General features: G+C 41.7%; 1 protein-coding gene and 1 non-coding gene across 4 annotated transcripts in view; both read left to right on the plus strand.

The window, feature by feature from the left end:
- The first annotated feature begins 2,028 nt into the window (after positions 1-2,028).
- Fam234a (family with sequence similarity 234 member A) overlaps positions 2,029-27,136 on the plus strand; it is a 32,967-nt gene continuing 7,859 nt past the window's right edge. The window contains exons 1-3 of one of the 3 annotated variants that reach the window (XM_005007335.4): positions 2,029-2,117; positions 20,239-20,351; positions 24,299-24,603. In XM_005007335.4, the coding sequence (XP_005007392.1) occupies positions 24,336-24,603 (268 nt within the window). In that variant the 5' untranslated portion in view covers positions 2,029-2,117; positions 20,239-20,351; positions 24,299-24,335. Of the gene's footprint in view, positions 2,118-2,251; positions 2,438-20,238; positions 20,352-24,298; positions 24,604-27,136 lie in introns of those variants that run through there. The other 2 variants (XM_023560790.2, XM_003478408.5) reach the window with 2 other exon arrangements.
- Positions 9,079-9,182, plus strand: LOC111754072 (U6 spliceosomal RNA). The gene has a single exon (XR_002788799.1). It is a non-coding gene; the product is annotated as a U6 spliceosomal RNA (small nuclear RNA).

Genomic DNA, 27,136 nt, shown 5'->3' on the forward strand with positions numbered 1-27,136 from the left:
AATTAGTCCCCCCCCCCTTTCTCTCTGAGGCATTTACACTGAGCTACATCCCCAGCCCTTTTTTAATTTTATATTTTGAGACTAGTTCTTGCCAAGTTGCCCAGTCCAGGCTTAAACTGTAATTCTTTTGCTTCAGTTTCTTGGAGTGTAGGGATTATATGTGTGCATCCTCATGCCAGGCTTCAGTGGGTTCAATTTTAATAATTTGGGGGAGGAAAGGGTTGAGATGGACTCTCTGTAACCCAAGCTGGCCTCAAATTTAAAGTGATCCTCCTGCTCAGCCCGGAGAGTGCTAGGATTAAAAGTATATGTCACCATGCCTAACTTGATTTTAATGATTTCATTATTAGTATTTTGGTTTTGGCTTTTTAATCTCTGCTGATTGCAGTCTTTGAGAGCTGAGCTGACTACACATCCTTCCATCTTTTGGTACATTACATTAATTTTATTGCCTTAAAAGACTGATTGAGCTGGGCAGCAGCTGGGTGGCTCAACCAGGATAATCATCGAGGAGTTTGGGGTTAGCCTGGGCTACATAGCAAGCACAAAGGCAATCTAAACTATATTGTATCCTCGTTAGTATAGTGGTGAAAAAAAAAAAAAACAAAACTATATTGTGAGACCCTGTTTTAGGAAACAAAACAAAACAACAACAAACTGATTGAGATAGGCATGATATTCCAAGTCTGCAATTCCAGCACTCTGGGAGACTGAGGCAGGAAGATAAAAATTCAAAATTGGCCTGAAAGGTCAGCGATTTAGCAAGACCTTGTCTTTAAAAAATGGCTGGGGTTCCAAAAAAAAAAAAAAAAAAAAAAAAGGCTGGGGATGTAGCTCAGTTTAACTCTCAATTCGTTTGGGCTGGGGATTTAGCTCAGCAGCATAAGCGCCTGCCTTGCAAGCAGGCAGTCATGAGTTCGATTCCCCGGTACCGATTAAAAGGAAAAAGATGGGGGGGGGGGGGAGAATTGAACTCTCAACTGGTTTGTTAACCCCTTAAAACTGAGGGCTACAAAAAAAAGCCAGGCATGGTGGCACAAACCTGTAATCCCCTCACTAAGGAGCCTGAGGCAGGAGGTTCACTGCCAGTTTGCAGCCAGCCTTGACTACCCAGTGAACTCAAGGCCTGAACTACACATCGATACAGTCTCAAAACAAATGGCTAGCCTGGCTATGTCAGTGAGGCGTTGGGGGAAAAAAGTGCAAACATGATTACTGCAAAGTAAACAATAAGAAATCTATCTTGTAACAATACACAATGTGTATACCATTGTTAACCCCTAATTATTGTGTTTTGAAATTTCATTTTCTCTTTAAAATAAAAAAATAAGTATCTTGGATCCACTATGCCCAATGCGAACGTTAGGATAAAATTAATGAAGCTGCATATTACCCAAAAGAAGCATTCAGATTTAAGCTGGACATGGTGGCGCACGCCTGTAGTCCCAGCACTGGGGAGGCTGAGGCAAGGGGATCACTGTGAGTTCAGGACCAGCCTGTGGGTTACAGTGTGAGCTGAAGGCCAGTCTGAACTGCATAGCGAGATCCTGTCTCAAAAACGACAAAAACCATAGATAGGTACGGCAGGTGCCACTGCAGACTGTTGGAAAAGGAGGAAATAATTTAATAAATGACACTGGGACTCATGGTCATCCAGGTGGAGAAAGAAATTGTAAGTATGCGAGAAGATACCCAAACAGTTACCACGCCGGCAGCAAGAACTATCCCACAATGCAGCCGTCGCGTGACAGCGCTGCTCTGTGGACCCAGCCCTCTAAGGTCTCCCGAAGCCTGCGCGGGGGCGCCAGCGAGGTTTGGGAGGAGGGGTGGGGGGCACATTCTTTCGAGAACCACCAGCACGCCGCCCTAACGCAACCCCACTTGGTCAGAACGGAAACTACCCAACAGCGCGGCTAGGCAGCCAGAGCCCGCAGGACAAACGTACTCAGCCCACTCAGGTAGCCACTGGCCAGACGCCACTACCTTTCCACCACTAATCTCCAACCGGAAATGACGCCGGTAGTGGGCCCTGTGGGGCGGGGCCTCCCGGCGGAGCAGAGGCTGTGGCGCGAGAGGAGGAAGCTTGCAGTGGGTGGTGGCCTGAGGCAGGAACAAAGGTGATCCGCGCCGGCAGGGGGCGTGACACAAGGCGGGGGCAGGGTTTGGCCTGAGGCGGGGTATTAGGCGGGGTCAGGTCAGGCCTGAGGCGGGGCGGGGCCAGAGGGGGCGGACCCCCGAGGGGGCGGGGCCCCGCGCTCCCTCAATTGCTCCCCCTCGGCTTCCGCACCTCAGCGCCTTGATGTCCCGGTCCGTGGCTGGTGGTCTCTGAGGTCGGCTCCGAGCCTGCGCTCACGAGTCTGGTCGTGCGAGAGGGACCCAGGTGTGCTCTGGGTCTCTTGGCCTCCGTCGCGAGCAGCCCGTCAGAAGATCGGCTGAGGTAACCCGTTGGGGTTTCGCGGCGCGGCCTCGCGCTGGCGTGGGGCCAACCGGGCTCGGCAAAGAGCCGGCTGAAGCTGACGCCGTGCCCAGCTGGCGGCGATGGGTCGTCTCGTGACCCCTGGCAGCTTCACCCCGCTCCCGAAGCTCTGGAGTCGCGGGATCCGGCGAAACCCGAAATGTGTTTCTCTGGAGATGTCAGTAAATAAGTGAGCAGCTGCGGAGCGTGCAATTAGAAGAAACAAGAGGGAGGCATAAAATGTGGGGACTGACCCTGGTTGCGGGTGGACGGACGGCTGCTGGGCAGCTTTGCCCTCCCTGGGATCCATTGGACCTCCCTAGTGAAGAATCCATGAGAACCAGTTCTGCACTATGGAAGGAAAAGTTAAGGGAGCTAGAATAGAATAAGTTCAAGGACATGAAAGAAATCAGGATTGGGTTTCCTTTTCTTTCTCCACCCTCTTCATTGTCTTCTCTGCTTAAGTTTTGTTTTTGAGACAGGGCCTCATTATGTATCCCAGGCTGGCCTTGGATGCATGGCATTCCTCCTGCCTCAGCCTCCTAGGTGCTGGGATTACCGACCTGGACCATCATGCCTGGCTGTGTACTATTTCTTTGTTCTGGCTTTTTTCTTAGATTCCTGTGGCCATTACTTCCTTGTATTAATTATCTGCTGGGATGTAACAGGCAAAAAGCTTAATGGATTAAAGTGACCTTTATTTAACAGTTTCAGCTGACCTTTATGTCCAGTCAAGAATTCAGCAGTAGGTAGGTGTTGGTGGCTCACTGCCCCTGTGGGGCTAGAGGGCCTAATTCCAAGATAGTTCCTCACAAGGCTAGTGGTTGGAGTTCTTTCCTGGGCTCATAGCCTTTCCCCTAGGCCAGTTGTTCTTACCTTATAGCTAGTCTTACCTTATAGCTAGTCATCTGAGAGAGAAAAGGGTTTGGGAGGATGTGGAAACCATTATAATGTTAATTTATTCATTTATTGGTACCAGGTATCAAACCTGGGATGTTCTACCACAGTGCTACATCTTCAGCCTTTTAAAATTTTTATATTTAGTCATTTGTGTTGTTGGCCCTTTGCACTGAGGTACCTCACCAGATTTTTTTTTTTAAACACTACTCAAATTTGTAAATCTTATGGCTCCACCTCTTGCCCTAACTCACTGGGATTATATGAACCTTAGATCCTTTTTTTTTTTTTTTTTTGTCTTTTTCATTTTTATCGGTACCGGGGATCCAACTCACGACCACCTGCTTGCAAGGCAGGTACTTATGCCGCTGAGCTAAATCCCCAGCCCCTAGATCCTTTTCTTTTCTTTTCATTTATTTATTTATTTATTTATTTTTGAAACAGGGTCTCCTTTTGTAGTTCAGGATGACCTTAAACTCGCTCTGTAGCCCAGGCTGACCTTGAACTCTTGGTAATCCTTCTGCCTCGGTTCCTGAGTGCTGAGATTATAGGCGTGTGCCACCATGACCACCTCTGACTCCTTTTTGTTTTTTATTTGAGACAATCGCATTAGGTTGCCCAAGCCAGGACTGAAACTTAACCATCCTCCTGCCAATGTTACTGCTGAAATTATAAGAATGTACCACTCACATATAGATACCATATCTTGCATGATCTGATTTTGGAAATCTGGGGCTTTTGTTGTGTTGTTTTTTGAGTCTTTCTGTGTGTTTAGGCTGGACTTGTACTCACTGTGTAGCCCAAGTTGGGCTCGAATTTATAGTGATCCTTTTCCCTCAGCCTCTCCAGTTGCTGAGATTACAGGTATGCACCATCACGCCAGAAGTGGTGCATTTTGGAAATTTTAAGGCCTCTTTCACATGCTATTTGTTAGTATTTCAAAATGCAAAGAACTTTACCTTCTGAAGGGATACATAGCAAAGAGTTAGTAAACATATTTGAAAACCACTTACCATCCCTGTGGAGAAGAAATGCTTTAATTCCAGTTGAAGATTCTTTAATTCCAGTTGAAGTTCTGAATCTAATATTCATTTGAGCCTTAGTTTTTTTTTTTTTGGAGGAGGGTTGACACAGGGTCTCATTATGTAGTTATGTGTGTGTGTATATATAGCACTAAGGCCCTGAGTTTGATTCCCATTATACTAGGGGGAAAAAAAGATGTTTATTCAGACATATGGATGTTTATGTTTATTTTCTGCCCTATGATAGATACTTTGCTTTATCCTGGGAAATAGGCAATAAAAACTAGTGTTTGCCTTTAGATTCCTCACAGTCTACAAAAGTAGAGAATTCATTATCCAATGATCAACACAGTTGGTAATTTTTACTTAGAAACCAGTATGTCCCACTTCTGATGATGCTAAAATCTGCCTTACTTTAAGAGACAAGTCACTGTATCTCTCAGCATCTGCTTCCTGGTTATTTAGTTGAATTTTTTTTTAATGGGGTCTATCCTACAGAGCCTAGGCTACCCTCAAACTTGTGATCTTCCTAAATGCTGAGATTATAGGAATGCACCACTACATTTTACATGATTTTGACATCCTGACAAGCTAAAATTTCATAAAGGATATTATACATGATACTAGGAATAAAATACACTAAATATGGCAGTTTTATGAAGACCAGTTTTAAACTGGGTGTGGGGTATGGCGACTCATGCCTGTAATCTAGTTTTGTGAAAGTTTAAGCAGTTATATAATGGATGTTTATTTTGTTTAGGGTTTTTTTTTTTTTTTTTTTTTTGTACCAGGATTAAACTCACGACCTCATGTTTGCAAGGCAGGCACTTAAGCCACTGAGCTAAATTCCTGGTCTCTAGGATTTTTTGGTTTTGATTTTTGGTTTTTAGGAGGTTTTTCATTTTTGGTTGTTTTTTGTTTGAGACAGGATCTATCTCTGTAGTGTAGGCTGATCTTAAACTCACTGAGCAACCCAGACTGGTCTTGAACTCATGGCAATCCTCCTGCCTCCCAAGTACTGAGTTTATAGGCATGTGCCACTATACATGGCTTCCCTCAGCCTTTTTTTTTTCTTCCTAGTATTTGAGTTTGAACTCAAGACCTTCAACCAGAGCTATATCCCTAGACCTCTTTTTTTTTTTTTTGTACCAGGGATCAAACCACAACCTCACACTTGCCAGGCAGGTGCTTACACAGCTGAGCTAAATCCCTGGTCCCCCTAGACATTTTTTTAAAAAATTATTATGTTAGCTGGGCATGGTGGCTCATGCCTGTAATCCCAGCACTCGGGAGGCTGAAGTGGGAGGATCGTTGCGAGTTTGAGACCATCCTGGGCTACCAAGTGAGCTCAAGGCCAGCCTGAACTGCATAGGGAGACCCCGTCTCAAAAAAGACAAAAAAAAAAAAAAAACCCCAAAATTATTATGTTAGACAGGGTCTCACTAAATAGCTCATGTTGGACTTTAATTTGAGATCCTCCTGCCTTAACCTCCCAGAGTGTTAGGATTACAGGCCTGTGCTACCAGGCCCAGCTTGTCAACTTTATAGAGAGAATGGTGCAAGGTATCCCCCATTACCTTAGAAGCCTTTCAATTGTATAAAAGAGAGGAGTTTATGTTGACTGCATTTCTTGTGATACTTTTGCCTCTGTCAGGGAGCCATGACCTTAAAAATTTGTTCATATTTCAAGAATGACTGTGGGCCTATTCTTTGTTTTGAGATTATTGTTGGTGAAGAGAGAAAAGGGTTGTTCATTGTAAGCAACTTAACACTGTAGCTGTCATTGTCTGATATCTGCTTTGCTCAGCTGAACAGTGCAGTGCTGCCTGACTGGTTCTTGTGGGTGTCTCTCACATACCTGAAAGGGCATCGAGCTTCTGGATAGTGGGAGGAGGGGGTTAAAGGGTGAAGCCTGCTAGAGGATGCAGCTTAACTACCCCCAAAGCTTTCACAGAAGCAAAAATCAGCCACACAGACAGTTGACAACACTGACCACAAAGACCTCTACATACTTTCACAAAAACTACAGTGCCCACTGAGATGTTCCTGGTTTACACAGCTCTACCTCGAAATGTACCTGTTGTGCCTCCCTGGAAAGCTATTCTGGCCCAAGCACCCATCCCCTCCTCCCCCTGCTGTGGTTTTCAGGTTTATAAGCCCATGACCCTCCCTTCAGGTCACTCTCTGTCCCCAAGACGACCCCTACTCTGCGCCAAATAAACTTCATGGCAGAGTGTCTCCATCATCCTTGTGTGGGTTATGGTGTCTCATTGACCTTTCAATACCTTGTAGTGAACTGCTGTCAAATACATGGACCAGTCTTGGCATTAATACCAGTTACATAATAATCTTAATTCATTTGGGTGCATGTCTGTTTGTAGAAACTGGCATTTGGACACACTTACTGTTAGACTGGTTAGTGATTATAGATCAGGGTTGATGTGAAGATTCAAGTCTGGGAGCAAAGAGAATGACTGTGAGTTACTATTTCTTTTTGTTTTTTGAGACAAGGTCTTGCCATGTAGTTCAGACTGGCCTTGAACTTGGGCAATCTTCCTGGTTTGGTGCTGGGATTACAGTCATGAACCACTGTGCCTAATGTATTCATCTTTTTGTCTAGAGAAATGTTCCATAAGATTCTCTTGTGTCTGTTTAACTGATATCTGAGTGCCAGCTATGTGTGTGGGACACAGCAGACATCCTCCTACATTAAAATGGTTTTCAGTCTGGCAGGTAAAATGACTATGAGGAGAGCTTTAAAAGAAAAATACTTCATTCCCTGGGGTGGAAGGTGATAAACCAAAGTCAGCAGGATTCATAAAACCTTCTCAAAGGGTTTGTGCTGTTTAAGCTGTTCCTTGGAGGACTAAATAGAGTGGACTTCAGGCAGGAGGACTGGCCTTGAGTGCTAAGAATTCATATTCCTTACTTGTCAAGTCAGAGTACAAGTTAGGGGGCCAAAGGTTATGAGCAGGCAACTCACAGATAAAGCACAAATGTCCAGTGAATACATGGCAAGTTACAAGATACTGCACTCTGTCCCAAGTGATTCCTGATTTAGAATAGTAACCTGAGTGTGAATTAGGGTAGCTGCTTCCCAACTAAAAGAAAATCTGTGCTACTCTTACCCAGATCTTATGACTATTGCCTTGTCAATATGTAGTGCTAGGGCAGCAAGGTGATCTTTCCTTTTCCTTTTTTTTTTTTTTTTTTTTTTTTTGACTTTTTCCTTTTCGTTGGTACCGGGGATCAAACTCAGGGACTGCCTGCTTGCAAGGCAGGCACTTATGCTGCTGAGCTAAATCCCCAGCCCCTCTTTTCCCTTTTATTCAGCAGCCCTGAGTTTTACCCTCAGTACAGGATGGGTGGGGGCAGGATATAAACTGTAGATCTGCCTATTATTTGTTCCGATGCTTTTTTCATTCTGTCTTATCTGGAGTTTTATACTTTCCCTAATTTAAAAAAGAAGCCTAGTAATAAAACTTTTATTTTCTGTTTTCTCCAAGGCAACAAACTGTTCTTAGAGAAAGAACTCTTGGAGAAAATAGAAAAACCTTTTGTGTCCTTCCTGCATATACTGTGGTGTTCCTGCCTTCTTGAAATGTTAATGAGCTTCATAAACTGTTGCATAATTTTATTGCTCTTTCCCATAATCAGGGTTTTCACTCTGGACCTGGTTCCTGGGACAGGTGTGGCAGCCCCAGTGCCAGTGGCCTTCAACAGAGTACTGGCTAAGTCTCTAAATTCATGATAGCTCCATAATGCCAGGGAGTAGTCTCTTTGAACAACCATATTCAGGGATCATCTTACTTTACATTATCCTGTGAGCCACTTTGTTTTTCTGGGATTGAACTCAAACTTTGGTGTGCATTTTATTTGTTTGTTTTCTTTTTTTGTTTTTGTCTTTTTGAGACAGGATCTCACAATGCAGTACAGGCTGGTCTTGAGCTCACTTTGTGGCCGTAGCTGGTCTCAAACTTGCAGTAATTCTCCTGCCTCAGCCTTCCAAGTGCTGAGATTACAGGTGTGTGCCACCATATTCGGCTAACTCTGGTACAGGTTAAACAAGTGCTTTACCCACTGAGCTACGCACCCTAGCCATTCTTTTCTTCTTTTGTCTTTTTGAGAGGGTTTCATTATACAGTTTAGGCTTGTGTTAAACTCACTTTAAAGCCCAGGCTGGCCTCAAAGTCTGAGATCCTCCTGCCTCAGCCTCCTGAGTTCTGAGGTTATAGGCATGCACCACTATGCCTGACTCTTTTTGAAACAGGGTTTTGCCTCAAACCTGATCTTCCTGCTTCAGCCTTCTGCATAGCTGGGATTATAGTATGTATCACTAGACATGGCATTGAGTCACATTTTTCACTTTAATCAGTATATATCATATTGATTCATTTTCTTTCCTTTATGTTTTCCTTTGTTTTGTTTTGCATGAGAGTAAGGCAAGATATATGGTTACCATTTCAGAAGCTCAGAATTGATAGAAGAAAATTCTAGTTGATGACAATAGGGGAAGAATTTTTAGTTTCTTTCCTCAAAACTACCATGGTATGAGGGTGGGGTAGAAGTAAACAAAAACCTTGATACAAAAGAGAGAAAGAAAAAAGTGCTAGTTGTGGTGGTGCATACTTGTAATCCCAGAACTCATGAGACTGAGGTAGGAGGATTGCTTCAAGTTGGAGGTCAACCTCACCTACAAGGGCTGTGGTCACTTGAGCATCATATATACTAAAATTGGAACAATAGAGAGAAGGTTAGTATGGTTCCTGCACAAAGATGACACAGAAATTTGTGAAAAAAAAGTTCAAGGCCTGCGTGAATTACATAGTTAGTCTCTCTCTCTCTTTTATATATATATATATATATATATATATATATATACACATATATGCCTGTGTGAATTACATAGCTAGTCTCTCTCTCTCTCTCTCTCTCTCTCTCTATATATATATATATATATATATATATATATATATATGTATATGTTGCTTGATTTTAGCACATGTTATCGGTCCCCTAGGACTTGGGTTTTTTTTTCCCCAAATCTAGGAATCAAACCCAGGGGCTGTCTGGGTGTGGGGCAGGATCTCCATAAATTGCTGAAGTCAGACTTGAGTTATTGAATCTCCCCTGTCTCAGCCTCCCTCCTGACTGCATTATAAGAGTGTACCACACCTTAGATCTTAGCTCTCACCCTAGATTTTGCTGTAATAGAGCACATGTGTTATCCTTTAGTTGGAATTTTCACAAGCTCCTTTCTTTTCCACTGGCAGTGGGTCATTCCTGTCCTAGAAAATGGACTACTAGACATTTGATACCAAGGATATCATTTGTCTAAAATTTGTGATTTGGGCCAGAGATTTAGCTCAGCTGCACAAGCACCTGCCTGTCAAGTTAGAGGTGAAGTTCCTGGGTACCAAAAAAAAATTGTGATTTGACATTTCATCTTGGTATTTGATGTGAAATACTCTTTTTTTTTCTCTTTTAATTGTACCAGGAATCAAACTCAGGACCTTGTGTTTGCCAGGCAGGTACTGAACTGCTGGGCCATACCCCCAGCCCTAGACATGAAATACTCTGTATGTGTCTCTCACTCCCTGTTTATATGGACTCTAACAACAGAGTTGCAATTTAGAAAAATACCTGAAGTGCATGAAAACAACAATTTAGTTTAGGGAGAAACCTCAAACCCCTTATTGTTGAGCTGTTGGGGTAGTGTGGCATACATTGAGCTCCTTGTGTGTTATGAATAGGGTGGGCAGCATTACCTCTGATTCACCTGAAGAAGAGCGTTGTCTTCTGCACAATGCTGTGGGTACCCCACCCAGCCCTGCCTGCCTCTACTTCTGAGACTTCTGCTGGCTCCTAGTGGCCGTGAAGAATGAATGCACACCCCGTGGGACTTCTGAAGCTTCTAGTCCCATCAGGAAAGAGAATTTTGTATCCCGCTGCCAGAGCCTCTAGATCATGTCCCCTGAGCACCTCTTTCTGCCAGGTTAGCTAGACAGTTCTGGCACTTTGCTGTTTGAGAGGCTTTGAGATACAGGAGGTGAAAGGACTGAAAAATGAAGCCTTGTAGGGAATCTGGTGAGCATAGACTTTCTTCATGGTTTATTACTTTGACAGTGTTCTTGCATTGTACCAGAAAGAACACCAAGAAAGCCAGGTACAACCTGAAAGATAAAAAAGAGTCACTGAGGGCCCACTTACCTGTCAAAAGCTGTAGGTTAACACTGAGATTGTTACGGTTATTAGCTTGCTCAGCTTCTTGTTGTTTAATTGCCAAATGGCCGGACTCTTGTGGTTGAATATAAATGCTGCAATACAGCAGGGACAGTGCCTGGCCTAAGTTTCCCTGACCTAGAATCCATGAAGAATTTTCTGGGCAGACAGATCAGCCTTCTGAAGCTTGGGTTAAAGCTCCAGGTATTTTTAAGGACCACAGCAGAAAAAAATATCTTTCTGTCATTGCTGAGAAAATCTTTGCAGCTGTCTCATGCTGTCCTTATTTACAAACTGGGTGAAATGTGAACTGACTGACTATGACTGTGTTGCTTTGGAGATTTTTTTTTTTTAATCAGTACAGGGATTGCTTTTGAGATCTTAATAACAACCCTTGTTTTCTGGTGGTAAAGTAGAGTTCCCAGGGAAGTCTTACCCAGGAATTCTGTGGATCTTATGAAGGATTTCTGATCAGCATTTTAATTTTCTAAAGGTGCCTTATCTGACTTAAACGCTCATTAAAGCCTGTGTGGAGGATGGTTAGCAGTAAGAGCACCCTCTCTCTTTTTTTTTTTTTTTTTTTTGTCTTTTTCCTTAGTATCGGTACCCGGGATCGAACTCATGACTGCCTGCTTGCAAGGCAGGCGCTTATGCCGCTGAGCTAAATCCCCAGCTCCTGAGCACTGTCTCTTTGACATTTATTTGTCACCATGTAATCTGGCTTATGTGACCCTTCTCTTTTTTTTTTATGTGACCCTTCTTGAATGAATGTTTGTTTTGTATTCTGAGTGCTTTGGGGTATCATTATAAATGAGTTATGTGGTATCCTCCCACCAACACACACACTGTGGAAAGGGAAATTATTACAATGGGTCGTGTTCAGGAAGTCAGTAATTATTTTGAAACAGAAAACTGTAGCATGCCAAGGTTCTGGCTGCCTTTTCATATATCTTCTTCAAGTTACTATAAAACTTTGCTATTATCGATATTCTTCCCAAAACAAATAAAACAAAACAACAAAAAAGTTCCTGTTTTTGGAGCAAAATATATAGCTTCATAGTTAGGTGACTTTGAGGCATTAACCAGGGCTGCCTGTGGAAGGTTGGTTCTTCCTCTTGAACTTGTATGAACTTGTATGAACCTCTAACCACACCCCTTGCTAAAGGTTTTTCTTTTTTTAACTTTTTATTTTGAATTAATTATGCGTCCAAAAATGTTACAGAAATAGTGCTGCCCTACAGCATCTCTGTCTCTGGCTGGTAACATCTGACCTGGCTGCAGTGCTTTATCCAAAGACAGAAATGGGTCCCAGACACAGACCTTACTTCTTCCAGTGAAACAGTGTTTACACACTCTATTTTGTGTGTGCCTGGCCTTAAATCTTCATCACAGGTAGATGCTTGCACTACCAGCATGACAGTCAGTATGCAAAAGTGCCCATCAAGGCCGAGGGACCTGTACCACAGCCTTTCCTTGCCCTTTCAGTTATAGAGGGCTCTCTAGACCTTGAGCACCTGCATTCTCCCTGTCACTTTCAGTACCACCTCACTCAGCTGCAGGCTTCACAGCAGTACCGATATAGTTTACTCCTACAAGAAAGTAAATACAGTTTGTGCTGGATACAGTTTATTGTTATTCTCTGAGTGGGGAGGTGTGAGTACTATGTCTCCATCTGTCTAGTGCAGGTTAAAATCATAGCATTGTTTTATTTGATTTGGGCCTGAGGTCCTACCCAGTACTTGGTTCTTCCCTTTCTTTTTCTTTCTCTCTCTCTCTCTTTGTTTTTGTTTTTTAGACAGGTCTTACTATGTCGTTAAGGCTAGCCTTGAACTCATGTTTCAGTTTTGTTTCTTTCTTTTTTTGGTACCAGGAATCACACTCATAACCTCATGCTTGTCAGGCAGGTGCTTATATCACTGAGCCAAACCCCCTGCCCTGAGTTTTCTTTCTGAAAGAACAGTCATCTTCACAGAAAGATCATAGTATCAGCTGGACATGGTGGTAGACACCTGTAATGTAAGCACTCAGGAGACTGAGGCAGGAAGATGGCTGTGAATTCAAAGACAACCTAGGCTATATAATCAATGACAGCCTGGACTACATACCAAGACCCTGTCTCAAAAAAACAAAAAACAGGGGCTGGGGGTTTAGCTCAGCGGCATAAGTGCCTGCCTTGTAAGCAGGCAGTCGTGAGTTCGATCCCTGGTATCGATAAAAAATGAAAAAGACAAAAAAAAAAAAAAAAAACCAAAAGAAGAGAGATCACAATGTATTTCACATATTTTTATAAAGTATCTATTTTTTAATTTAATTTTTCTGGTGCTGAGAATTGAACCCAGACCTTGTATATACCAGGCAAGTGCTCTACTGCTGAGTTATCTCCCTAGCCCCTAAGTATCTTTGTTAATGTGAATTCTTGAGACTCAGTTAATGATTAGAAGGCAGGCACAATCTTAACAAAGTTCTTCATGTTTTTACCCCAAAACTGTACTTCTTGGGGCTTCTGTCCATTGGTCTAGTGCTATGGCCCAAAGCCCTTTAAACTTTCAAAGGCATTACAAGTTAGAATTTAACATCTCCCTTGTATGTACCATTTATTATTGACTCCAATATAAGAATAACCATTTGAGGGCAGCCTTTGCCAAGAATGTGTACTGTGGTCTTCTGGCATGGCCCATCCAGTAGAGCTAAATATAATATTTGCCTGTATTTCAGTCCTCTTTTTTTCCCATTTTAGAACAGGGATTGAACCCAGGGCCTCATGTACGCTTAGCGCATATTCTACCAGTACCTCAGCCTAGTTTCTACATTTGATTATTATTTTCATTACTTATTATCATTATTTTGTTTTTTTTTTTTGAGACAGAGTCTCACTTTATAATTCAGGTTGGCCTCAAACTCAATGATTCTCCTGCCTTAACCTTCCAAGTGCTAGGAAACCTCCCAACTGCTAGGATATGGCCATGAACTACCACAACTAACTGTATATTTTAAAGGTAGTCAGGAGATGACTTCTGTTTGTGTAGTATATTGGTTGTTATCTCCAAACTTCTCTAGGCAACTGAGAAAAGTGTAGGGGAGAAAAAAGGGAATTGAAAAGCCCCTGGAAGGCCTAACCTGAGAATATGACAATTCAGAGGGTGCTGAACCCAGCCCAGCCTTGGGAGAGCCCCCAAAGTGCAAATCTTATGGGAGGCAGGGCCAGTATCTAGAGGCTAGGAAGCATGGTGCCTGCAATATAGCACTAACTGGATCTTACTGTGGTCATGGTCTTGCTGGCTCCTCAGTCACCTATCCCTGGATGCCTGCTGTTTTCTAAGGGTGGGGCTCTTGTCTTCCCTTGGGTACTAGCCAATGTCCTTCCAGCAAATCCCTTTCTGCCTAAATTAGCCAGCCTAAATTTTGACAGCCTAAATTTTGACAGCGAAGAACCTTGACAGTCTTCTTCTTTATTTTTTTTTTGGTCTTTTTCCTTTTTATAGGTACTGGGGATCGAACTCACGATTGCCTGCTTTCAAGGCAGGCGCTTATGCCGCTGAGCTAAACCCCCAGCCCCCAGAACCTTGACAGTCTTACAGGCAGAGTACAATGCTGAAGTGTCACAGATAGGAAGTAGTGGGACCTAGAAATGAGGACAGGCATTCAGGCTCCAGATCCTCAGGCTCAGCCACCTCACTGGATCAGTGCTCACCAAGGGGTCATTTGAAGGAAGAGAGTGTGGTTCCAGAAACACCTATCCAACATCTTGGGTCTGTTCCTAGCATGTGAATGCTCCCTTTCTGATGTGATGAATTAAAACGAGTTCCTTTCAGTAGCCCGAAAAACCATTGGCTTTCAGTCATATTTGACTAGGGAAACCAGAAAAGGGGGGTAATAATAAGGTAACAAGGATGTATAAAAAATATTATCATGGCCTTGAGTGTTGGATAGGATTTCAAAGACAAGGGTTCTTAAGTAAGGAGAATGGAAAAGGGTTGACTGAAGCTTCACAGGAACACCAGAGAATCTGTAACTCTCTTCAGGTGAGGAATAAATGTAAAGAGAGCAGGTGTAAGTCAAATGAATATGGTTTTTTTTTATTAAAGCTCTTTAGATACTTGGAAGGTGTACTCAGAAAAAAAGGGCTAGACACTGTTCTAGAAATAGAATGTGGATCAGGAGGTGGTAAGGAAATTAGGCTTTAGCTCAGAGTACGACATCTCTTTGAGAGTTGTGTCTGTGAAGCACTAGAAGGCATTTCAGCTTTCTCTGCCAAGGCAGGTTCAATGTGAGCTTAGCCTGCCTCTGCAGGATTGCGGAAAGCATGGTTTCCTAGCCTTTGTTCACCTACCACTCAAGAATTTTGCCATATCTGTGTAACAACTATATTAACAACTATTTAAAGCTTTTCTTTATTTATTTTTCTTCTTTTTTGGGGGTGTCTTTTTTGAGGCAGGGTTTCACTATATGGTTCAGGCTGTCCTTGAACTCACTTTGTAGCCCAGCTGGCAGTCCTCCTTCCTCAGTCTCCTAGTGCTGAAATTACAGATGTGCGCCACTGTGTTGGGAGAATCTGGGGTACAGTAGGAACCCTGCTGCAGCCCAGACCCTTGAATCCCTCATGTGTATGCTAGCCACCTGCTGCTTCCAGCTCCTCCCTGGTCTGGGCTGCAGTTCTCTCACCCTTACCAAAATAGTGACCAGGCTGTATGTAATTGGACAAAAGATATAAATGTACAGATTCAAGAAGCCAAGCAAACTCCAAAGCAGTATAAACTTAAAGAAATCCATGCTAAGGGGCTGGGGATTTAGCTCAGCGGCATAAGCGCCTGCCTTTCAAGCAGGCAGTCGTGAGTTTGATTCCTGGTACCAATAAAAACGAAAAAAGACCAAAAAATAAATAAATAAATAAAAAGAAAAAGAAATCCATGCTAAGACACATTACAGTCAAAATTCTGAAAAATAAAGACAAAGAGGAAAAATTCAAATACAGCAAGGTAGAATTGACACATTATTTTGGTGGTGATGGCTGACAATTCAAATAGCAGCAGATTTTTCATCAGAAACCATGAAAGCCAAAAGAATGTAGCTTATCATTTTTCAAGTGCTAGAAGAAAACAGCCTACCAAGTTTCAAGTTCCCTCATGAAATTCTTTTTCAGGAATAATAAAGAAAGAGAAACCTTAACACATGAAGGAAAACTAAGGGAATATGCTGCCAACAGACTAGTTAAAGATGTTCTTGGAACAGAAAGGAATTGTAAATCTTGAAACAGGAGAGGAAAAAGAAGGATGAAAAAGCAAAATTACAAGTAAATGTAACAGATATTTCTCACTTATATTTGACCACCGATTGCTTCTTTTTTTTTTTTTTTTTTTTGGTCTTTTTGTCAGTACCGGGGATCGAACTCACGGCTGCCTACTTACAAGGCAGGATTTTTTTTTTTTTGTACCAGGGATTGGACTCACAACCCCATGCTTGCCAGGCAGGCACTGTGTCGCTAAGCTATATCCCTGGCCCTAATACAATTATATTGTAAACAGGGAAGAACAAAGGGACTTGGAGTTCAGACCTCTACACTTTATCCAGCTAGTAAAATGCCGACATCTTTAAGCTGTGATAAATTAAGAGGGTATAAATGTAATACCCACTGCAGCCATTGAAAAATCTATGTAAAGGGGTAAGAGTGTAGTTCAGTGATAGAGTTCTTATCTAGCATACTTAAGGTCCTGGCTCAAAAAAAGGAAAAAAGGAAGAAATTTATATAGACATCCAGGCATGGTGGCATATATCTCTTATCTAAGCTACTCAGCTACTAAGGCAGAACCAAAGTTCAACACCAACCTGGGCAACTTAGGGACCCTGTCTCAAAATTTTTATGTACAGTAATAAAATTGGTGGGAATATAGCTTATGCTTCCTGGGTTTAATCCCCAGTTTCACACATATAAAAGAAGTAAAGAGAGTAGGGAAAAAAGGAAAGGAGAAAAGGAACGTGGTAGACAGGCATACTTACAATTCCTAATTCAGAATGTTTGATTATTTAGTTATGTTTTTAGTTTGTTTTGTTTTTGTTTTAGACAGGATCTTGTAGAGGCAGGTTATTTTTGAGAGAGCCCTCAAGATTATTTTTATGTGATAAAAGTAAAAAGTTTCGCATATTGCCTCTTTTAAAAATATACTTTAAGCCTTTATAGAGTATGGTGTATATAACCTTTTTTTTTGGTCTTTTTGAGACAAAGTCTCGCTATGCAATTCAGGCTGCCCTTGAGTTCACTTTGTAGCCCAGGCTGGTCTTGAACTTGCAGCAATTCTCCTGCTTCTGCCTTCCAAGTGCTGAAATTACAGGTTTGTGCCACTACACTTGGCTAACTCTGGTACATGTTATCTGCAAAGCCACTCAGGTTACCAGATACAGGCATTCAAGATTGATCCAACAATGTAATTTCCCTTTGAGCAGTGTCTTTCCCTTTACCATATCTATTGTAGCTTTTGGGTCCCATTTACTCTTTTAGTCTCCCACACCAGCGAGACAACATGTTGTTTTACACATACAAGTCTTATTCATTTCACTTATGAGTATGATTTCTTGGTTTTTTGGTTTGTTTGTTTGTTTTGGTGCCGGGAAACGAACTCATGACCTCATACTTGCCAGGCAGGCACTGTGCCATTGAGCTGTATCCCCAGCCCCTGTGAGTATGGTTTCTAGTTTAATCCATTTACCTACAAAAACCCTGAGTTTATTGTTCTGTATGGCTGAGTGGTATTCCACGGCACAGAAATACCACATCCTTGGGGCTGGGGATTTAGTTCAGTGGCATAAGCACCTGCCTTGCAAGCAGGTGGTTGTGAGTTCAATCCCTGGTACCGATAAAAAGATAAAATTAAAAGAAAAGAAAGAAAAGAAATACCACATCCTTTCTATCCATTCCTCAGTTGATGGGCATTTGGGCTGTCTCAAGATCTGGCTATTACAAAGTGCAGCCATAAACGTGGGTGCCTACAGTTCTTTTGGGAAAATACCCAGAAGGGGAATAGCTGAGTTGAATGAAACTTCCAAGTCTAGCTTTCTGAGGCATCTCCAGGCTGATTTCCACAGTAGTTGTACCAGTCTACACTCCCACCAGCAATGGAGAAGGGTTCCTTTACCCCACAACCCTGCCGGCATTTGTTCCTGGTTAATTTCTTGCATTCTGAATTCTTGAAATCTCCAGCACAGCATCTGTGATCTCTTGGAGCTTGTTCACCACAGCCATGGTAATATGATTCCTCACCACAATGCTGGCTGAATGATGTGGGAGAAACTGGTTTTGGGGGAGGTTCAGAAAGGTGCTAGGGATGGAACCCAGCATGCCTTTAGCATTCTTAAGGTGGTGCACACCTCAGACTTACACTCCAAGCCCGCACACTTATTTTAGAATCTAAAAGTGTTTTATAGTGAATATATCATCACTGAAAAAAAAAAAAACAAACAGATAGTGGCAGTCTTTTAAGTGATTATCAATTAGTTGACTCATGAATGGTCTGGGGCCCCCTAGTCCTGCATGTGGATCATCAGGGCAATGGACTCTTGTTGCTCAGCCCACACAGTTTGCCATGTGGAATACTGATGTCTGCTTCTCAAAGGTCACCTGTGATTACTGTTAATCTTGTGTGTGCCACTGTATTTGTTACTGTAATATAATGCAATATAATTGAGTATTCCATAAACTGGTGGCAGAATGCAAAAAAAAAAAAGTTGTTAGCGGGGTATTTGGTGCATGCCTGCAATCCCAGCACTTGGGGGGCTGAAACAAGAGGATTGCCATGAGTTTGAGATTGCCATCCTGGGCTATGTAGTGAGTTCAAGACCAGCATGAACTACACAGCAAGACCCTGTCTCAAAAACCAAAAAAGAAAAAAATCCAAACTATTCTGTAAAAACTAGTTTAAAAAAAACTAGTTGAATTCTTTGGGAAGACTTATAATGAGTTTTTTTTTTTTTAACATAATAAGTTTAAGGTGGGCTTGAACTACCAAACAAGACCCTGTCTCAAAAAAAATTTTTTTTGAAAGCTCTGGGTGCCCTGGGTGAATGATTTGGGGATGACAATGCACAACATATTGTACCATTGTTATCCCTGATAGATGTACTTTAAAATTTTGTTATAGTATTAAAAAAAGGAACTCCTACATTACAAGATCTGTACATATATGTGCATATATATATATGCATATATGTTTTATATTTTTAAACTTTATTTTTGAGATGGTCTCACTGTGTAGTTCAGGCTGGCCTTGAACTCACAGTGATCTTCCTGCCTTAGCCTCCCAAGTACTGGAGTTACAGGCATGCACCACCACAGCCAGCTAATTTATTTATTTTTTAGTGCTGGTGATTCAATTCAGGTCTTCATACTGGGTGACAGCCCAGCCCTTTTTGTTTTTTATTTTGAAACAGGATCTCGGCAAGTTTTCCAGGCTAGCTTCAAACTTGTGATCTTCCTGCTTCAGTGTCTCTGCATTGGGATTAAAGGCCTACATTACCATGACCAGTTTCATTTACAATTTTAGAAACAGTTGTTTGCCAGTTAGAATGATGGTTCTCACAAAAATACGTAGTACAAGTGGCTCCCCAGCTCGAGTCACCTAAGTGCTATGAAGCTCTCATCAGGGTTGCACTGGGTCTGACTGCCTAGCACTTTCCGACAGAGCCTGGTATGGGTTCAGTATAAGTGTTCATTTGGCTAATCAAGCTACCTACATTAGTTGGCTTCTAACAATAGGAATTTGCCTTTTGAAGGCTTTTCATCACTTCATTCCCCCTTGGATATTAGGGCAACAACCAATTTCAGGTGCTGACAAAATTTAGATTATCCTTTTCTCAACTCTGTTACTCATGAGGATTTAAAGATTATTTTTCCTTTCTGTATCTAAATCAGTGATAGTGAACCTTTGAGGGCTTTCAGTGGTAACAAACAACTGGCTGTGGCACCATACCATAGGTTCACCACCACTGAGGTAAGCCACATTTCAGAGCTGAGGGGCTTTGTGGCAGCAGGCTTCCAAATCAAAAGCCAGGTAACAGAACATCTAGATTCTCTGGTTTCTGTCACAGGTTGTCTGGTTTGGTCAGGTTGCATATGGTAAATCATATATAATGAAACCCTGTCTAAAAAAGAATTAGTAGCATGATTAAGACAAAGAGAGATTTGAAGGAAAAAAAAAAGACAAGGAGCAATTCAAAGGAGCTTGTGTTCTGTACCTGGATTAACTAAGCTTGTTGAGAATTCCAACAGAAAGAGAACCCCAATGCAGCTTTGGGTGCCTTGATTGGAGGGGAGCAAGCTTCCTCCTCCCTTTACTATACTGTCTCCAGGCAGCAATGGAGAAAGAGATTTGTCACTTCCAGAGCCAGGAGAACTCTAGTTGGCCTCTGATGGGATGATCAGATAAGGGCAGATTGTTGGCCAATGAGTCTCCACTTGACTGGACCTGAGGAATCTCAAGAAGAGTGTTAATAGCACTCTTGCCAGGGGCCCCCCCAAAAAAATTTAGTAGTGATTATAAAATCATTCAAGCTGTTCTAATGCAAAGCCAAAGCTGATAATTATGGCTGTGGCAGAGCCTGTCATATTCACAGGGGCCTGAGATGCATTTGTCATTGACTTTATAATCCCCCTAGATCTGCCTGGATTTATGAAAACACAGCTCTTCTGTCCAAGTCTAGTGATCGGAGGCACCAGCAGCTGGGCAGGATCTGCTGTTGAACATATTTTCCAGTACCTCAACAACCAGGTAGGTCTGGCACATATGGGCTGGTAGAGTAGATGGGCTTATTTATTGGGTCTTTTTGAGCAACATCTCCGGGTTCTTGCTTGCGTTTTTTTGACTTTTTTGGGTTTTTGACATAAAGTTTCACTATTTCTTCAGGCAGGCCTTGAACTCACTGTGTGGCCCAAGGTTACCACAAGCTTAGCAGTTTTCCTGCTTCAGCCTTCCAGGTGCTAGGATTACAGGCATATTCCTAGCCTCCCCAGTCCCTTTTACTTATTTTAAAATTTTTATTTATTTATTCATTTGTTTTGAGAAAGGGTTTATCTGTGTAGTTCAGGCTGGACTAGAACTCACCATGTAGCCCAAGCTAGACTTAAACTTGCCACAATCCTCAATCTTGAGGCTGCCTCAGCCTCCCAAGAGTTGGGATTACAGGTGTTCACTACTACACTGGTGATTTTTTAAATTTTGAGACAGGATCTCTAAGTCACTAAATTACTCAGGCTAGGCTGCAATTGTGTCTTTCTCCCTCAGCTTCCTGGAGTAGTAGGACCACAGGTAGGCAATAGTACTTTAAAGATAGAAATGTAGAGTTTTAGTATCTGGTTTCACATTCAGTTTTCTTTCTTTTTACAGTAGAAATTATTCTTTAGGCATTTTAAATCTCTTTGTCAGGAATATGGCAGCTGCATTTGCTGAATGAACAGTTCTGCTGTTCTAAGCATTGATGCAGCACCCTGCTGCTGTTGGCCCACTGCAGGCCCCAATGCTAACTCTTCCCCCAGTTACCTTTTCCAGATTATCCCTGGCCACATCTTCCCACCCCTAATTCAGTGTTTGAGCTGAGTAAGTTCCTTGGGTATAACTCACTGTTTGATTTTCCTTGTATCCAACTCATTACTTTGATAACCTCACCTTTTCTGACCTCCACAGTGTTAAAAACTCATGTCTCAGCACTAAGGAGAATTGCTTTTTCAACATACATAACATAAAATTTTCCATTGTGACATTTGGTACACTCATAATAGTTTGCAACCAGCACATTTTCTTTATTCCAAAAAGAAACCCCACTCCAATTAGTGGCTTCTGTATCTCCCAGCTCCTAGCAATAACTAATCTATTTTGTGCCCCATGGATCTACCTGTACTGTATATTTCATATAAACAAAATGAAGTCATGCCACTAAGTGACATTTTGTGTCTGCATTATTTCATTTACTGTGATGTTTTCAAGGTTCTATGTCAGAACTTCATTCCTCTTTTTATTTTTTCCTTTAGTACTAGAAATTAAACCCAAACACTAAACTACATACCAAGCTTGCTTGCTTGCTTTCTTTCTCTTTCTTTCCCTTTCTTTCTTTCTTTCTTTCTTTCTTTCTTTCTTTCTTTCTTTCTTTCTTTTCTTTCTTTCTTTCTTTCTTTCTCTCTCTCTCTTTCTTTCTTTCTTTCTTTCTTTCTTTCTTTCTTTCTTTCTTTCTTTCTTTCTTTCTTTCTGAAATAGAGGTCTCATTAAGCTGCCAAGGCTAGCCTTGAACCTGCAACCCTTCTGCCTCATAAGCTTCTTGAGTGCTGGGATTACAGATGTACACATTCATACCCAGCATCATTTTTATTTTTTAAATTATAGCTGTGCTAGTAGGGCCAGGGATTTAGCTCAGTGGCATAAGCGCCTGCCTGGCAAGCATGAGGTTGTGAGTTCAATCCCTGGTACCCCCCACATACACACACACCAAAAAAAAAGCTGTGCTAGTAGATATGTGCAGTTTTCATTAATGAATGAATTATTTTTATTAATTAAAGAAAAACAGTTACAATTTAAAAGTGAAAAGTTCAGGCCAGACATGGTAGTGCACACCTGTAATCCAAGCACTTGGGAGGCTGAGGCAGGAAGAGCTCTGTGAGTTCAAGGCTAGCCTGAGCTACATAGTTCAAGGCCAGCTGAACTACATAGTGAGCTACATAGTGAGTTCAAGGCCAGTTCAAGGCACAGTGAGATTCTGTCTCAAAATGAAAAACAAAAACAATATTTTATCTAGCACCATCTTCCTGATCCATGCTCACAGAGAGCTGATATAGTAGCAGCCATGCCCTCTGGTGGCCACTTCTGTCTGCCCTCTGCCTTATCTTAAATGCTTGAGTTGAGCTGCTGACCTCTTTTTGAATAAATAAAGATTATAACTGACTCAGATCCATATGATCCCTGCTGTCCTGTCCATGTAATTTGTGTGAGGACACCTATTTGGCAGTTTAAAAGGACCAAAATAATAGGTGTCTTGACTCATACAAGACAGAAATTTGTTTACAGTGACATCTGTTTCTGTCTCACCTAACAGCAGAAACAATTCAGGGCTGAAGTAGTTTGTAGAGTGGGTTAGGGATTTAGCTCAGTAATGTAAGCGCCTGCCTGGGAAACACAAGGTTGTGAGTTCAATAACTGGTACCACCAAAAGAGGAAAAAAAAAAACAAAAAACAAAAAACACATGTTTCAGCCAAGGGAGTACAGCTCAGCGGCTTAAGTGCATTCCTGATAAGTACAAGGTCATGAGTTCAGTCCCCAGTACAAAAATAAGTAAATAAATAAATAAATGAAGTGATTTTCAGATATCAGGGAGCCATGCGCTTTCTGTAGTATGGCTTTCCATGTTCCATTTTGGTTTCTGAGGTGCCACAGTCCAATGGCAGAAAGGGTTTGGCAAGGAGACAGCACACTGTGTCTTCCACAGCAGGACTGAGGTGTCTCACACCTGTGTGTGTGTTCCCTGTGTTACCCACTGTCCTGCGTATGACTTCTGCTTGAACCTTCTTTTAGTTATAATGAGCTGGTGTTCCAGTGTATACTGTGTGCCAGATACTCTTATAAATTCTTTATATGCATAATTTAACCCTTTAAATAGTCTCCTAAAGTAGATACTGTGTTCCTTGTATGGATGAAAAAGACACAGTCAGATTAAATTACTGTCCTCCGTCACTCTAGGAACAAGACTGTAGCTCTCTGGGCCTATTTTAAAATTGTTTGAAGCCAGGCATGGTGGCACACACCTATAAATCCCAGCACTAGGAGGCTGAGGCAAGGATTGCTGAGACTTTAAGGCCAGCCTGGACTACATAGTTCCGGAGCATCGTGAATTACAGAGCAAGACCTGTCTCAAATAACAAAAATGAAAACAAAAACAAAAATTTTTTGATACCAGGCATGGTGGCTAGGCCTGTGATCACAGTACTCTTGAGAAGTTGAAGCAAGAGGATTGTAAGTTTGAGCCCCACTTGAGCAAGTTAGTGATTTAGCAAGGCTTTGTCTCAAAATAAAAAAGGCCTGGGGATAGTTCAGTGTGAGGGCTCTAGGTTCAATCCCACTATTGGGGGGAGGGCATGGAGGATTCTTTAGGCCAACCATGGTGGTCCATGATTGTTATGCCAACACTCAGAAGCCTAAGGCAAGAGGATTGAGAGTTCAAGACCAGACTGGACTACACAGCAAGTTTGAGGCCAGCCTGGATTACATAGTGAAACTTGTCTCCAAATAAAAGGTCCTTGAACTTGGACAGTAGCACTCTAGGAAGTCCATGTGTGGAAATGTTGGTTTCACCAAATTCTTACCTGGGTTCTTTTGCATCTGTGTGAGAAGCTAATCATGCAGTTGAGGCTTGGTTAATGTTTAATGTATGGTCTTTATTAGGATCAGCTGATGAACCTCCTGCCTGGTGAACCTCCTGCCTACTGGTTCCGTGTAACCAACTTGTAGAGCTGTCTACATGAGAAACCTTCTTAAGTAGATTCTATAAAGATTTGACATTGAAAACATTTATGTAGCTTTTATTTCTTGAGTTGATGGCCAACAGTGACAGCTTCTTTTAGTACCCAGGCTGCTAAAAGAATCTAGAAAGGAAAAGCCCCATGCCCCAACACATACACAGTTTTTTGCTGTGGGACCACTGGCCTTAACCTTAACTACTCCTTGTTTTATTTAGGCAGTCACAAGGAGTTAAACTCTGGGATGTGCACAGGATGATGGAAAACAAGGATTTAGAAGCTGAAATCCACCCCTTGAAGAATGAAGACAGAAAATCACAGGAAAATCTTGGAAACAGATTGAAAAATGAAGATAACTTAAAAAGTGCAGCTGCACAGTCCCGGCTCTCCCGATGCCGAACAGTGGCATTTTTTCTTTCACTGTTTATCTGTCTTTTGGTGGTATTTGTGGTCTCCTTCATCATCCCATGTCCAGACCGACCAATGTCACAGAGCATGTGGAGGATCGATTACAATGCAGCAGGTGAGACTTCAGGGCCCCTCCTTATAGGGAAGTTCCAGATCCTTCTCTGGGGAGCATGATTGCATGTCTGTGAGTCCACCGTGAGTGGCTACCAGCTCTTTAGGGAGCTGCCAAGCAACTTGTGCCTTGGTTGGGAAAACAGGTACATGTGGTTAACAGTTGGTTACTTTTTTTTACTAAAGAAAATTCATTAAAATTGAGAATGATTGTTCTAAAATGTGAAAACTGCAGCAGGCAAGATAGTCCTATCTTCCTGAGCTGCTCCAGCTAAGGTAAAGTAGGCTAATTTCTGTACCATGAAGTGACCTTAATGAAAAGCAGCTGAGTTAGCCTCCATCTGGGCACTTCTCTGGGAGAGCAGCATCTATAGACATGGCCAGGGGTGGGAGAACTGATGGCCTCGGAATACAGTGTGCCTCAGTTTATAAATTTAATTTGTTTTATTATTTTGGGGAAGAGGGCTGTTTGTGTAGGAAAGGTAGCCATGGTCATATTTGTTACCTGATACAGAGTTTGTGAATGGAAGCAAAATTTTGCCAAATGCTTTTGTTTCCAAACAAATTATTTGCACAGAAGCATTTATGCTTTTTTTGTGCGTGGTGTTTTTTTTTTTGTTGTTTTTTTGTTTTTGTATTCGGGGTCAAACTCATGACATCATGCTTGCCAGGCAGGCACTTGTGCCACTGAACTATGTCCCTGGCCCATTTTTACTTTTTCTGTTTTTTTTTTTCTGTTTTTTGTGGGTTTTTTGGTAGGGCGTCCGGGGATTAAATTTACAACCTTACGCTTGCCAGGCAGGCACTTGTGCTGCTGAGCTAAACTCCTGATCCCAGGAGCATTCATGAACTGAAGTATTACTGTATCTCTTTGCACAGATGACTTCTTTGATGGAGTGAAAAAGAATTTCTTATTGAAGCTTCATTTAGGGTCTGTTCTGTTGAACATGTAGTGGTAAATTTTAACAAAGGTAATGAGTGGAAATAATGTGTTCTATTTTTTTTATTTTTTTCCCCTGAGATAAGATTTTACTATGTGGTTCAAGCTAGCCTTGAACTCACGATGTAGCCTATGCTGGTCTCAAACTCAGAGTGATTTTCCTCCCTCAGTGCTAGGATTGCAGGTGTGTACTACCATACCTCGCTTTCCTGTAATTTAATTGCCTTCAAAATGAATTTTACCCCAAGTACATGAGTCGTTGATTATTATTATTCTCTGGTTATACAATAACAGTGATGAAATTATGACTGTGCCACTTGTATCTTTTCTCTGGAAAGGAGAAGTTCGACTGATGGAGAACAGACACCAAAAGCTGAGAGTCTGTATTTTTGACAATATCTACTTCTCACCACTATGTATATTCTGGATAGTTTACTCTCCCAGTCATAAATCAAAAAAATCTCTCACATCATAAGGTTTTGTTAGAGGAAAACTAGGGAGGTAGAAGCATTTGGGTTTTTGTTTTGCTTTTTGCATTTGGCTTTTTTCAAAACAAAAGAAAGGCAGGCATGATAGCACACACATAAAATCCCAGCACTCTGGAAGATAGAGGCATGAGGAGCACAATTCAAGCCCAGCTTGGGCAATGTAATTACTTAGCAAGACCCTGTCTCAAAAAATAAAAAATGGCAAGAAATGTAGCTCAGTATGAAGGCCCTGGGTTCAGTCTGCAATACAGAAAGTGGGGAGGAGGAAGAAAGAAAAAGAAGGAAAAAACTGATATAAAAGTATTACTTCTTTGTTCTTCCATAAAAGTTTGCTTAGGTGAAAATAAGATGTCAACAATACTTCTATTGTTGAGAAAGAAAATTTGAAAAGAGAAAATAAACTGCAAGTTTTTGTGGGTGTTGTTTTTTATTTTTGTTTTGAGACAGGATTTCTTTTTTTGGTCTTTTTCCTTTTTATCGGTACTGGGGATCGAACTCACGACTGCCTGCTTGCAAGGCAGGCGCTTATGCCACTGAGCTAAATCCCCAGCCCCAACAGGATTTCTTTATATGGTCCAATCTGGCCTGAAACTTTTGCTACTCCAACCTCAGCTTCCTCACTAGCTGGGATTTTAGATATGCTCCACTGTGCCTAGGCATTTTAACCATTTTAACCATATAGTTCAATAGCATTGAGTACATTTACAATGCTGTATAACCATCACCACCATTTCTAGAATTTTATCGTCTCCAGTAGAAACTGCCCAATAAGTAAGAACTCTCTGTTTCCCCATAGCCACTGGAAACTTCAAATCTATTTTCTATCTCTATGGATTTTCTACTCTAAGATACGTTGTATAAATGGAATCAAACAATATTTGTCCTTTAGTGTCTAACTGGTTTCACTTAGCATAATATCCTAAAGTTCATATATGCCATAACATGTATCAGAGCTTTATTCCCTTATATAGCTGAGTCATATTCCTTGGTATGGCTATACAGTCATCCTTTGGTATCCAAAGGGTATTACTACTAGTTGCAGAACCTCTACCCTAAAAGATACCACAGTCTGAGGATATTCACGTCCCTCATATAAGTTGCATAGTATT

This window comes from Cavia porcellus, unplaced genomic scaffold, assembly GCF_034190915.1.
Source record: "Cavia porcellus strain 051 isolate PalLab524CR breed Dunkin Hartley unplaced genomic scaffold, mCavPor4.1 scaffold_16, whole genome shotgun sequence".
NCBI classification, from domain to species: Eukaryota; Metazoa; Chordata; class Mammalia; order Rodentia; family Caviidae; genus Cavia; species Cavia porcellus.